The sequence below is a fragment of the Mus musculus genome, chromosome 18 (genome assembly GCF_000001635.26).
Source record: "Mus musculus strain C57BL/6J chromosome 18, GRCm38.p6 C57BL/6J".
Lineage (NCBI taxonomy): Eukaryota > Metazoa > Chordata > Mammalia > Rodentia > Muridae > Mus > Mus musculus.
Window position 1 is genome coordinate 12,134,560 of NC_000084.6, and position 14,631 is coordinate 12,149,190.

The 14,631-nt window shown below is 43.7% G+C and overlaps 1 protein-coding gene across 5 annotated transcripts in view; it reads left to right on the plus strand.

The window, feature by feature from the left end:
- The window catches only part of Riok3 (RIO kinase 3), a 31,277-nt gene that overhangs the window by 8,469 nt on the left and 8,177 nt on the right, over positions 1–14,631 (plus strand). Inside the window, exons 2-8 of one of the 5 annotated variants that reach the window (XR_001782390.2) lie at positions 1,293–1,408; positions 2,134–2,279; positions 2,369–2,476; positions 2,681–2,790; positions 4,758–4,901; positions 8,377–8,635; positions 14,232–14,429. Coding sequence is in view for 1 of the 5 variants with exons in the window: in NM_024182.4 (NP_077144.2) it covers positions 1,293–1,408; positions 2,134–2,279; positions 2,369–2,476; positions 2,681–2,790; positions 4,758–4,901; positions 8,377–8,504; positions 14,232–14,429 (950 nt within the window). In the remaining 4 variants the exon portion in view is untranslated. The remainder of the gene's footprint in view (positions 1–1,292; positions 1,409–2,133; positions 2,280–2,368; positions 2,477–2,680; positions 2,791–4,757; positions 4,902–8,376; positions 8,636–14,231; positions 14,430–14,631) is intronic. The other 4 variants (XR_001782391.2, XR_001782389.2, NM_024182.4 and 1 more) reach the window with 4 other exon arrangements.

A 14,631-nucleotide genomic window follows, 5' to 3' on the forward strand; every position in this document is an offset into this window, starting at 1 on the left:
TATTATAGTCAGTTCTGACCCTCTCCACTGTGCTCTGGAACCTGAGCATGGGTGGTTCCCCTGTCCAGTTGTCTCAGAGTCTCATGTACCTTTGCTGTCTCACCTTGGTTAAATAGTTTTGTGGCCACTATAGATATCAATGTTTGTTAATTCTGTAGTAGACACTCATTAAGGAATGAGCTTAGACAGTGAAACTAACACAGCATTTAACTAAGGCAATGTAACTAGTAAAATCTACATTTTGATAAAAGGCTCTGAATTGTGGAAAATTGACTCAAGACAAGGAGTAAATGATGATTTGGATGTTTTAGAAAAGTGTGAAATAACCTAGAATCTGTGTTTTAGGGAAGCGGAGACGGTGACGTCACTAAGGTAGGTCAGTGCTGAGGCAGGATCCCAGGAACATTACTCTTTTGTAATCGTATTTTGTTAAGTCTGACTCTCAGATCCTAAAGTGGGCAATACATATTTTGTGGCTTCTTCTTGGTTCTATTTTAGCATATAGTCAGACATCTTAAGGAGGATTGACACTTGTGTAAGGAGCCATGGCCTTATGCTTAGATTGGAATTAGGCATAACTCTTGAGTGGGATTAGAATTGTATTAGTTGGTAAGATTAATTTCTTTTTTCTTTCTGAGACATCCTTGCTTTGTAGGGCAGACTGGCCTGAAACAATCTTTTCCTTTAGCTTCCTAAGTGCTGGAGTTACAGGAGTGAATCACATGGCTGGTGACACAGTCTATTCCCATAAGAGAATCTACTAGGGAAGCTAAGTCACAAGCAGAAAGGTTTGATGAGAAATGGGTTGGAACAAGGGAGTTAGTTGTACTTGAACTCCTTGCCTCCTGGGTGATGCTGTGTAACAGCCTGGTACTTTGTCAGCCTTGAGAACACACCGACCAAAAGGCCAGGTGCATGTCTCAGTTTACATTTACCCTCAACAGGACTTGCACTGGGAGGTGGTCACATGGCTCAATGGATAAAGAAAGACACCTGTTGCCAGGCCTGGCAGTCTGATTCCTGTCCAATCCCTGGGACTCACATGGTAGAAGGAGAGATGCAACTCCCACGAGGTGTCCTTTGACCTAACTTGCATTGTGGTGCTTGTACCCGAAGTGAACAAGTGAAAATGCAATTAACAACAAAAAAAGATGCTTTCTTTTAAAGTGAACATTGTAAATAGTGAATCACTCATTTTGATAGTTTTATCTAGTTTAATTCTCAAAAGGTAACCTCATTTTCAACTATGTAGTTACTATTATAAATAAAGTTTTTCTCTTTTGTTTAAACAGTGCCCATGGGCTACCCCTCAAAACACAGTATCCTGTTCACTGACCGAGGTGATGAGTGAGGAGCTGGCTAAAGAGCTGCAGTTGGAAGAAGAAGCGGCTGCTTTCCCTGAAGTTGTGTACGTGACACACACACAGCACTTGCTGTAACCCAGCTTTAGCGTCTGACTGGGGACTGTCATTATACATGAGTAAAAGTGCACACTCAGCCATGCAAAAGAAGCACACTGTTCCTAGTTCATCCTGATTTTCAGTACAGAGCAAATAGCCCCTAAAGTTTTGGACACTCAAAAAAGCACTCAGAAATTTTCAGATTTTAGAGTATTTTGGATTATAATTTTTCAGATCAAGAATACTTAAACATTAGTCATTTCAGACTTTGGGTCTGAAAACTTTCAAAATCATAAGTACTTTTGGTCTCAAGCAATTTGGATAAGAGATTCTGAGTTTATATTATCTTAGACAAACCACTCTGTCTCTGGGTTTGTTCCTTTTAGTGCAACAGTTGAACTATTAAGGTATTGTTTTCTAGTGTTTGTTGTCTGTTTCTTCATTAGCTTTCTTTCTACTTTGGTTAGATTATAGACAACAAGCATTCTGGGTTTCCATATGGATTTCCTGACAGACCCTGTAGGTCTCTCTCCCAGCTCTCAATCCTAGCTGCAGCTCTCAGAGTTGGCTGTGGGTTTGAAGCTGGCTGGACAGAGAGAGGATGGTAAATGTGTTGGTTGATTCTTGCCCCTTCTTCAGTGGGATTTTAGCATTAAAGATGCTTTCTTCTCTCACAGTCAGTAGCTGTTAGCACAACACATCAGATCAGCTTATATCACCTTATTTTGAACAGTGTTGCTGAAGGACCATTCATTTCTGGAGAAAACATTGACACTTCCAGTGACCTAATGCTGGCTCAGATGCTACAGATGGAATTTGACAGAGAATATGATGCACAGCTTAGGCGTGAGGAAAAGAAGTTCAATGGTGATAGCAAAGGTACCAGACCTCACATGGCATTTCCAGTGGGTGGTAGGAAATGCCTGTGTACACTCCTAAATAAACCATCAACCATTTTACCTTTTAAGTTTCCATTTCGTTTGAAAACTATCGCAAAGTTCATCCTTTTGAAGACAGTGACAGCTCTGAAGACGAGGTTGACTGGCAGGACACTCGAGACGATCCCTACAGACCAGGTGCTTCTTGTTTCTAGGGCACAGTTGGGAAGGGTAGAGTACGGAAGAGTAATGTCTCCAGTGAACTTGTCTAGATTCATGTTTATATTTGGATCTCATTTGATAATTCACTCTATTAGATTCAATGTTTCTCCAGTGTTTTGCTGAGTGCAAGACTTTATGACTTGCTATTCTTATATTCTCGCTTTTCTTAATTGCCTTTAGCAAAGCCAATTCCTACTCCCAAAAAGGGTTTTATTGGAAAAGGAAAAGACATCACCACCAAGCATGATGAAGTAGTATGTGGAAGGAAGAACACAGCAAGAATGGAAAATGTAAGTTATAGATAGTTAAATACATTTTAAAAGCAATATTCCAGTCCAGGTATGGTGCCATGCCTTTAATCGCAGTATTGGGAGGCAGAGACATGGTGTACATAGTGAGTTACAGGCCAGCCAGGGCTACATAATGAACACAAAAACACAAAGCATGAACACAAGCCAGCAGCATTCTGGTTACAGTATAGGACATTTCTAAAGCTTTATTTTCTTTTATTTCTTTCATATGGTCTCACACCATAGTTGAGGCTGGCCTCAAACTCATGCTCCTTTTTGTGCTCCTCTGTACTGTGGCCACCACCTCAGGCTGCAGAGGTGGTCTAGATGAATGCCCAAGCCCCAAACCCAGTGTGCAGAAGAGAGCACACAGTGCTGGGGGGGGGGGGGGGGAAACAGGATGATGTTTCCAAACTGACTTAATTTACAGGATTCTACAATTAAGAAGAATAGCGGAGCCCCTAGTGCATGACTTTTTACAAACTGTTTTTACAGGACACAGCAATAGGGACAGGAAAGAGCGAGAAAAGGAAAAGCTTGCACTTGTTCTTCCCGAGGACCCAAGATTGACTTCCAGCACCCACATCAGGTGGTTCACAGCCAACTATATACTGCAGCTCCAGCGGCTGCAGGAGGTCTGATGCCTCTGCCTCCCAGGTCATTCACATGTGCTTGTGCATGTGTATCCACCCACAGTTAGAAAGAAACTGTAAAACCAAAAAGTCTTGGGTACTGGCAACATAGCTCAGCAGTTTATAGTTGTTCCTGCTCCTGCAGAGGACATAGACTTGTCTCCCAGCACCCACATGGTGTCTCACAGCCATCCTTGACTCTGCTTCCAGAGGATGTGATACTCTTGGTTTCCATGGGCACAGGCATGCACATGGTCCATTTATATAGGCAAAACACTCACGGGGCTGGTGAGATGGCTCAGTGGGTAAGAGCACCCGACTGCTCTTCCGAAGGTCCGAAGTTCAAATCCCAGCAACCACATGGTGGCTCACAACCATCCGTAACATGATCTGACTCCCTCTTCTGGAGTGTCTGAAGACAGCTACAGTGTACTTACATATAATAAATAAATAAATCTTTAAAAAAAAAAAAAAACACTCACATACAAAACTCTGTGTGTGTGTGTGTGTGTGTGAGTGTGTGTGTGTGTGTGTGTGTGAGAGAGAGAGAGAGAGAGAGAGAGAAACACGTTCAGGTGCGTGTGGAGGCCTGAGGAGGAGGATGTTGGATCCCCTGGCACTGAGTCAAAGGTTGCTGTGAACCTGTTTACATGGCTGCTAGGAACTGACTCAGGTTCTCTCTGGAAGAACAAGTGTTCCTGACTGGGGAGCCATTTCTCCAGTCTAAAGTATTTTCTTTCATAAGTACTGTGGTAGGTAAGAATGCAGACCTTAGCACACAAATGCACGTCTAGTAAGTATCTCACTGGGTGTGGTTGTGCTGTATTCTGACTGGAAATACTTGGTATGGCTCTGGCACAGTGCTGTTCAGCAGAACTTAGTTATGGGGAATACCACCTACCCTGTCTTCTGACATGGTAATCAACTCAAATTTAAATATCCACCGATGCCTAGCAGCTACCTAAGTGGACTATAATTGCCGTGGCGGTGATTGTACAGTTTACTGTAGCAACTTAGTCTTCAAAAATAATTTATGAAATTGTATTTTTTTGTTGTTAAGGTTTAGAGTAGGCTTTATAAAATTGTGTTCTTTGGCATGAAAATAAGTTACAAAACAAATGCTGAGAGACATTCACTTTAGGTATGGTGAAGTGTTTCTCTGCATAGGGTATGCCATCCTTTGGGCTGCAGTTTTTTTGTGTTGCTCCCCTGGGCCTGTGGGTTGTTTCTATATGAGGTCATCTGTTGAGTGCAAGACTAACTTCTCACAGTTGTTCCCAGCATCATGGCCACCATGTGAAAACATTTAACTCGTGACTTTTCTGTTTTTGTCAGTTTGCCCCTGGCTTTCAGGTAGGGGATGGAATTGGAATGGATTTGAAACTATCCAACCACGTTTTTAATGCCTTAAAACAACACGCCTACTCAGAAGAGCGTCGGAGTGCCCGTCTACACGAGAAGAAGGAACATTCTACCGCTGTAAGCATGCTTAGCACCTCCCCCACTGTGGTTGAAAAATTCATATTACAAACAGTGTTTTCAGGAAAAAGAACAAAACAAAACTTAATGTTTACCCCCACCCCTTTCCCTGAAATTGGCTTTCCAAATCAGGGCTACTGGAGTGATGTTGCTTTTTGGCATTTTCTGATTTAACATTTAGTTAATCAGTTATTGAAGACACATATTATGGAGTTTTCAATTTCTGGAAGCAGTGCTGCCAGGCTCGTAGGATTTGGTGTAGCGGGTGAAGCCCCTCTTCCTGTGTGGCCCCTCACATGAAAGTGGTACCCAGGACAGCACCCGTAAAACATACACTGGGCCAGGTGTCATCAGAGGCTTCGGTGGAGGTAGTAATTTTGAGCCTTCAAACCCTGACATCACCTACCAGGACCCTAAAGGAACCCAACTGGCTTAGCAGAGACAGTTGGTGACCCTTGATTTCATGAGATTCAACAAGTTTTAACCTGTCCAGAACCTGTATGAGGTTAACACCTGGTAGTGTTTTAGTAAAGTGACCCATCTGCCTGCCTGCCAGGGACTAGTCAGTCTAGTCAAGGAGTTCAAATTGAGCTCAGGTGGCTCATGCCTATAATCCCAGCACATTGGAGTTTGAGGCTAACACAGCAGTATTGCCATGAGTTTGAGAGTAGCCTTGGCTTTACAGTGATTTCCTGGCCAGCCTGGACTAGTGATATCTTATCTGGAAAAAAAAAAAATTACAGATAACATTATTTGCTCTCTGGGCTAATGCAGGTGAAAAAAATGTTTGAAAACTGGACACTGGACATGAAAGTATAATGTGTAAACTTAATTAAACCCTGGCTGTCCTGGAACTTGCTTTCCAGGCTGGCCTTGAACTCAGAGATACACATGCCTTTAACCTCCTGAGTGCTGGGACTACTGGCATGTGTTACACACCCAACGATTGTTTTAGTAGTAATCTTATTGCTTCAGAATGCCATGCCCATACTGAGATGGCAGGACTTGTAGCAGAACAAGTGATTATATGGCCTCCTTAAGCCACCTGAATGATATTATTTGTGAATTAATTAGAATAAAGGTTTTTTTCCCCCAAAAAAGTTTTTTTAATGACAGTAATTTAGAGCATATACTGTGCATTTAATTGAATGTTCCAGATGTTTAAAGATCTATTTTATTTCATATTTATGGGCATTTTATCTGTCTGTGTACCATGTGTGTGCCTTGGATTCTCTGGGAGTGGAGTTACAGATAGTTATGAACTGACATGTGGGTGCTGGGAATTGAACTCAAGTCCATTGGAAGAGCAGCCAGTGCTCTTAATTGCCCACACATCTCTCCAGCCCAGATGTTCTAGATTTTAAAAAAAAGAAAAAATAAGTTTTTGCCTATTACACTGACTCTTGTAACTTAATAGTCTCTAGTGTTTTTATATTAATGAAGATAATATCTATTTTGAAAATAACAAAATTACTACTCTTTAGAACACTAATCTTTTTTATTCTAATAAAGATAATGTGTACTATTCTGGCAATAAGTGAACTTACTAAACACTTAAAAAGCTGTAAGAGAACCAGAGAGCTGGCTCAGTGTAATGTAAAGAACATGTGCCGGGCATGGTGGTGCATGCCTTTGATCCCAGCACTTGGGAGGCAGAGGCAGCGAATTTCTGAGTTCAAGGCCAGCCTGGTCTACAAAGTGAGTTCCAGGACAGCCAGGGCTACACAGAAAAACCCTGTCTCAAAAAAAACCAAAAAAAAAAAAGAAAAAAGAAAAAAGAAAAAAGAAAAAAAGAATTGTTCTTGCAGAGGCTCAGAGTTCAGTTACCTGTACCCACATCAGGCAGCTCAAGTCTGCCTTAGCACATCCACATGTACATGTAAATAAAAAGAATAACATTTTTCTAAAACCTGTAAGACAGAGTTCTTTAAACTTGGTTAAAGTTGGTAAAATAAGACTTTGATTAACCCAGTGTTTGGGTTTTGATTTGTTTTAACTTCCAGTTTCATTTTTAAGGGCAGAATGTGGAAGTTATAGCCAAAGAGCCTCATTTCAAGGCTCAGTAGTAGGGAGCCACAAGGGTACACAGGGGAAGATGTCACTAGGTTGGTACTGGCTCAGGACTGGAAGGGAGAAGCTGTTGTCTTCTAGCCTCGGAATATCTCCAGAGGTGTTGTATGAATTCTACCTTCATAAAAGGTAGAAGAGAGACCTGGGTCCCCAGTGGAGGGTACCTAGCTAGGTAGAGAAGATGTTGCAGGGCAATCAAGAAAGGTCAGAGGTTAGGGAAGGGGAGAGACTTTGTATACATTAAATCTAGAGATTTACAATCTGCACACTCCTGCCTGGCATCCCAAATGTATCACTTACCACCTGCGTACACTTCCCCCAGTCCATATTGGCTGTAATCTTGGCATATGTCCCACCCACAGTCCTGGCAATAGTGTGGGGGCTGGGCGGGGGGAGCACATTGCTGCCATGGAAGGAGACGGCAGGAATGTGACCCCCACTCTTCAGGGGAGCTGTTCTCCATTCGGTTTTCTCCTCTGGGGTTAGTCGTTTATCTTGGGACAAAATTGGGGGTTACCAGAGGCCAGAGGGAACATGCCAATGAATAGTAGTCCTGAACACTATATCAATGACCTCCGAGACTGAAACCGTGCAGGGTGCCACCCAGGAGCCCTCATTGTCTCTGAACTTTGTCTACTTTAGTATCCTACCTGGGAGGACGGGGAAGAGTGGAGGAGTATAAGCGTAGGGTGCAGGGCTCAGGGTTTTGATTTCCTTGAAGAGATTCCTTTCCAGACCCACATCATCTTCCATAAAGTGGGGAGCCAGAGCTAGGAAGCCAGGAGTGCTGTGAGAAGGACGGTGAGGCCCTTGGTCAGAACAGATGCTCTTCCGGGAAGCTAGTTTTCCCAGTACATCAGCGCCTCTCACTCCGCACACTGACGCTCATGGTGACCTGAAGGAGAGTAGGCTGGTTTCTCCCTGGGTCAGTTGGAGGAAGCATAGCAGATGAGCGGTCATCTTCAGACACTTCCAGAGCAGGCTGCGGGTGGCCCGAGTCCCTTACACACAGTCTGCCTGTGTCCACACTCAGACACACTGGATCTCACCTACTCTGTGCTCTACATCTTAGGGTCGCCCTTCAGTGGCTCTCCTTACCTTTCAACATGGGTTACTATGGCTCTGCTGTCAGCACTTGAAGTCCCTTTGGGGCTATTCCTCAGAAAGCTCTGGCCCTTGAGGTTGTCTGCCACAGAAAGAGTGACTCTATGGCCCAGACTCAGGACTGTCACCAAACCCATCTCTTTAGCTAGCGTCATGACACTGGAGCTGAGCTCCGGGGGCCCCCGAGGGAGGGAGGAAGTATATCATCGTGCTCCTGCTCTCATGAGCGCCTGCTGTGCATATGCCTTTACAGAGTCGTTCATGTTGACCATTTTCACTTATAGAACTTTATCTCTTACAGGAAAAAGCAGTTGATCCTAAGACACGCTTACTTATGTATAAAATGGTCAACTCTGGAATGTTGGAGACAATCACTGGCTGTATTAGTACAGGAAAGGAATCTGTTGTCTTTCATGCATATGGAGGGAGGTAAATGAAAAACCACAACCACAACAGTGCCACGGTGTGAAAGCACCTTTCTCCTCAGGACTGACGGATTTACGTAGAATCTAACAGTGCTGCAGAGCAAGTAGGCATTTAGACATCACTACTGTATAAAGGTTAGACAGTACTTTTTATTTATTTTGTACTCATAAGCATTCAGATGCCTATTAATCAAGTCTTTGCCTTTAGTTTTCATAATTATTTCTCTTTACACACATCCATAATGCACAAACTATTAAGTTGGATTGTTAAATTCTAAAAAAGAGGATAGAAGGCAGCACTGGGCCTGAGGATGTGGCTCTGTGGTAGAGCACATGCTTAGCACACATAAGGCCCTGGGTCTAATCCCAGCACAAATCCAAAACAACCAAAAGAGAAGGGGGGTGTGGGGTACAGGCTTGCCTCTTTCAACCTCTAGTCTGAAACAGAATACTCACTATGGGATTTTTGTAGAGCACAGTGAGATCGTATTTTGTAATTGCTGGTATTAATCTTTTTTTCCTTTTCTTTCTTTCTTTTTCTTTTTTGTTTTTTTGAGACAGGGTTTCTCTGTATAGCCCTCGGCTGTCCTGGAAGTCTCTCTGTAGACCAGGCTGGCCTTGAACTCAGAAATCCGCCTGCCTCTGCCTCCCAAGTGCTGGGATTAAAGGCGTGCGCCACCACGCATTTCTTCCTTTACTTTTCAACACAGGCTTCCTTGACATAAGACATATATGACTTAATGTACAAGTTATTGTAAAACAAAGGATTGGCCATGACTAAAACGTTACAAGAAAGTGCTAGAAATACTCTTCATCAGAACTTACAGACTTTTTTCCCATAAGTAACAATTTTGAGTCCAATCTTTCAGAAGTTTGTATATGTTTGTTACTTATCTGAGGCAGTGATCCTCCCTCCCCCCCCCCCCCCCCCGTTAACTTATTTTAAGGAATTCTAGGTATTAGTAGACCTTCCTGTATTCTAGACTTACGTGTGTGCGAGTGTGTGCATACATGCACCCGTGACAGTAAGCGCCTGAATGGCATTGGCTCCCTGGAGCTGGAGTTACAGGTGTTTATGAGTGTCCTGCGTGGGTGCTGCCAACACATTCCAGTCCTCTGGAATGGGGAGCACGGCAAGTGCTCTTAACTTCTGAGCCGTCTCTCCATCCCTGACCATGCCACTTTAAATGACATGGAAACTTGTAGGGACATCCTTGAATTTAGATGTACTTTTACAGGCGTGCCCGGAAGCTCAATTCCTAATGAATCACTGAGACACACTGTATGCCTTGTTTTTCCGTCCTTGTTGAATAGTTAGTGGAAGGCTTCACTGAATGGAGAGCTGGCTTTGTTCCCTTTCAAATTCTGAGCTAGCTAGTGTAACAAATCATGTTTCTTGGGGTTTCATGGTTTCCCCTTTGATTTTTTTTTTTTTTAATAGTATATTTTCTTGGAGCTGGAGAGTTGGTTCAGAGGGTAAAGTGCTTGTTATGCATGTGTGAGGACTGGAGTTTCCTGTGCTCCTATAGCAGGGTGGAGCTGGAGACAGCAGAGGCCCTGGAAGCTTACAGTCAGCTTGCCTGGCACACAGACAACAAGACTGCCCCAAGGTAGAAGGCAAGGACCAATGCCCTTGGTTGTCTACTGACCCTCATTCACACAAGGACATAAAAGGAACAGTACATATGGTCTTTGTCACCACAACTGTCAGTCAGACTCTCGTAACAGGAGAAGTTCACCACAGTAAGAACACTGATGAACACAGAAGAAGCATGCAGTTGGTTACACACGGGAAGACCACAGTAGGGTAGGAAGAGACATGGACGAGGTCATTGCCAGACACATTCAGGGAAGACATCATGAGGAAGTCAGTCCCACTTCAATTTTTTCTTTAAAGTGAGCAAAATCCCCAATATGACAGCCAAATGCTAGTTGAAGAGGTACATAGTCATTATCTGTAGCTGCTTATCCACAGAGCTCTATCTGTGTATCTGTGTATTAGTCAGATTAGTGTTATTATTCCTTTTGTTTTAATTGGTTTTCGAGACAGGGTTTCTCAGTGTAACCAGCCCTGGCTGTCCTGGACTCGCTTTGTAGACTAGGCTGGCCTTGAGCTCACAGAGATCCGCCTGCCTCTGATTGTCAGGATTAAAGGTGTGGGTCACCACTCTTGGCTTAGTCAGAGTTCTTTAAAAGAACAGAAATGATAGGATTACATACATAGGATTGTATGTGTATGCATATGTATATATTTTAAAGGGGATGACTTACTAGAGTGGCTCACAGACTGGTCTGGTAGTCCAACAATGGATGCCTCCTGATAGAAGGCCAAGAATCTGATAAGTTGTTCAGTCCAGGAGACTGGATGTCCCTGGAGCCCCTGGGAATTCCTAGGGAGCTGCTGATCTTCTGTCTGCATTGGAATCGTGAAGAAGTAGGTTCTCGCACCAGTGAAGGGAGACTGCAGGATACCGCAGGATAGATGACCTTGCCAGCGAGAGTTGAGGGCAAGGGCCTGCCTTGTCCTTTTATGTGGGCTGTTACAGAAAGTCTGGCCCAGATTTAGGGTGGATCTTTATACTTAAATGATCTGATCAAGAATAATCCCTCAGCCAGGTGGTGGTGGCGGCACATACCTGTAATCTCAGCACTTGGGAGACCGAGGCAGGAAGATCTCTGTGAGTTTGAGCCAGGGCTATGTTGTGAGACCCTGTCCTGGCAAAAAAGAGGAGGAGGAAGAAGAGGGAGAGGAGGAAGAGGAAGAAGGGGAGGAAGAGGAAGAGGGGGAGGAAGAGGGGAAGTAATGGGGATGAGGAAGAAGAGGAAAAGGAAAGAGGAGGAGAAGGAAGAGAATTATTCCTTATAGCATGCCAGCTGCTTGGGTTTCAGCTGATTACAAATACAGTGAGGTTAACAACCAAGATCAGTCATCACTCTAGAAAGAGCACAGTGACAGTAGTTGCCCCAGGAGAGGTGGGGAGGGAGGGAGGCTGCCTCAGGCATATAGTTAAAACTTCAGCTCTGTTGATAATTGTTTTAGACAGTTTCAATTTTGTGCTAATCAACAAAGTTATACTTTTACCTGACAGTAAATGTTAGAGATATGGGGAATAACATGATATAAACACAGTGATGTGGTTAAGGGCCTTAAGTTGGCATAAGAAGCGAGACAGGATGCACATAGGTAGTTGCAGCTTCCTGTGAGTTAGAGTTCACTTGAGCAACAGTAAGACCCTATATATACTAGGGAGAGAAGGAACCAGGTATGTTGGTGCACGACATAATCGCAGCCCTCAGAGTGAAGGCAAGGGGCACTGGATTGCTTTTTGGGGGGATGGGATTGGGGGGTTTCGAGACAGGGTTTCTCTGTGTATTCCTGGCTGTCCTGGAACTCACTCTGTAGACCAGGCTGGCCTCGAACTCAGAAATCTGCCTGCCTCTGTCTCCCAAGTGCTGGGATTAAAGGCATGCACCACCACTGCCTGGCTGGGGCACAGGATTTCAAGTTTACCCTTAGCTGCATAGTAAATGTGGGGCAAGCCTAGGCTATCTGGGTTCCTGTTGCAAAAAATAAAGCCCAGAAAATTAGCAGAGGGATATGTGATTTGCCTAAGGTACAGGGACGTGTTTTGCTAGGAGAATATTGAGATGAATTATTTAAATTGGACTCTATCTCTGATTTTATTTTTTTGAAAATAGGGTTTTGTTTACTCTGTGGGTAAACTGCCCAATGACAGGAAGCTCATCTCACATCAGCCTAGCATGTCTGTAACATATTTAGAGTATTGGGGACATTTCTTTTAAAGCCTCTAATCTCTTCCTGAAAGCTGCCTCATCCAGTTGCCAGTGTTTAAGCAGCTTCCATCCACTGGGTGTTCTTAGGTGCTCAAGTCCCTGCTCTAATCCAGTACAGTCTCCATCACCGCTGCCTTCAAGGTTAATAATATATAGACAACACCTGATGTGGCTGTACGAGGTTGCAGTGGGGCAGTGTTGTGTTTTGATGGAGAGCAGGGAAGTCTAATGAAATGACTAGGAAGGACATACCCTGTGTGCATGGAAGATGAGGTTGCACTGCATGGCAGACTAGAGAGTGGAGCCTAGGAGGCAGGAGGAGGTAGGGCAAGAAAGACCGAGACCCTGGAAGGAGTCTGCTATTTAAGCTCAGTGGGAACCAAAGGTGGATTTTTTTTTTTTTTTTTTTTTTGGTCAAAAAATGACTTGGGCTGCTAGAAGGAAAATGAATGATAGTAAAAAAGAAAAAGAAAAAGTGTCTTGGCTATGGATGTAGCTCAATAGCATGTAGCATAGAGAGTCCTGGATTGGTTCAGACCCTAGTACAATGGAAAAGTCTTCATGGCAGTGTAAATGAACTATTGTGTTGCTTTAGTCTTGGTGCAGTGAAGCGAATGGGAAGCTATGGTTAGAAAGTATAATCAGCAGTCTATGCTGTTGAACTGGTCTTGGTGTTATTTCCTGAGATGAGAGCCGAGGGGAAAACAGATCTAGGAAGTTACCATTGTTCTTGGCATGGAATGGAAAGTGGACAACACCTGGTAGACATCCAAGGAAACCAGTGATAGGTTGAGTAAAGGGACCTGATATTTAGAGAAAACAGGAGCAGGTATGGAAAGGTAAGTGCTCTCCATAGATAGAGGACATGAAAGCCTTAGATCTCACATGCCACACAAAGAAAAGGCTTCCACAGAGCCTGCTAAAGGACTCTGAACCTTTGCGGCTGCGTGGAGAAGTAGCCAGGAGAGTGTAATGCACAGGGAGGTCGCTGGCGTGGTTCAGATTCTGTCTTCTGGGTGCACTTCCTTTCTCTTCCAGCGTAGCCTGCCTGCAGGTATTTAGAAGACATGTTGCTATAGTTTCACCCACCTTTTCTTCCCTGTTATCACTGTGATTCAAACCTCTTGAGTCAGCCCTGCCTCTGCCTCCCTTGGTCTTCCTACTCTAACATGCTGGTCATGTGATAAGCCCTCATGGTGGCTGCTGCCTCTAGAGAGATGTCCCAGGTCTTTGCAGCCTGTCTGCTCCTCACCCTGTCACTCATCTCCACCTTTCATTCCCTCTCTCTAGCCAGACTTAACTGCAGTGTTTCCTCAGACAGGGCCCAAGTCTCTTGTGAATGTCATTCGAGTCCTCCCCTTTGTCCCAGCTCTGGTTCCAGTGCTGCTAACCGGGTACATCCTGGTTGGTTCTCTCTGGTGTCCATTCATGCTCTGTTTCTGCTCTCTCCTGCCCTTCACATACCCACAGGGCGTACTTAACACCACCATTTGTTGAGAAAGAAGCCATTATTTTTAAAAGGTTTCTCTGTGTTGACTTTGTTGACTTTTGATCCCAAATCATCCAAGGTCAGAGTAGTTTGCTTTAAGAAGTATGTTTTTCTGTTATTTGTCAAGCTTGATTCTATAGTCATGAAAGTATACTTATATTAAAAGAAACAAAACCAACTAGGAGCAATAGTGTGTATCTATATTTCCATGTCCTGGGGAGCTGAGGCAGGAGAATCATTTGGGTCTAGGATTCCAGGCCATCCAAGGAAACATATTAGAACCCCCTAAAACCTAACATTTTATTAAGATACAGTACTTGAAGGTATTAAATAAACAAGGCAAAACAGTGGCACCTGAAACAAAGTAGGTGTACTTGGTGGGATAGAGTCTTACCGTGGTAACTCTATAGTAACCTATAGTGACTCAGCTCTTCTTACTCCCTTTAGCCTGGAGGATGAAAAGGAAGATGGTAAAGCTATACCAACAGAATGTGCCATCAAGGTATTTAAAACAACCCTTAATGAGTTTAAGAATCGTGACAAGTACATTAAAGATGATTTCAGGTTTAAAGATCGCTTCAGTAAACTAAATCCACGTAAGATCATCCGCATGTGGGCAGAGAAAGAAATGCACAATCTTACAAGGTAAAGAAAATGGTCTTGCTGCAGGTGACCTTGGGAATTGCCCTTTGTACCAGGACTACTAGCCAGGCCAAGATCCATGCTGTCATTTAAGCCGATTTACAGAATTAGCGAAAGGCTTTGACTTTCTAGTGCTTCATGAGGTTTTTTGTCAGAAAACATTTCCATGTTTAGAACCAGAAGTCCTACTTTGTAAATAAAAAGG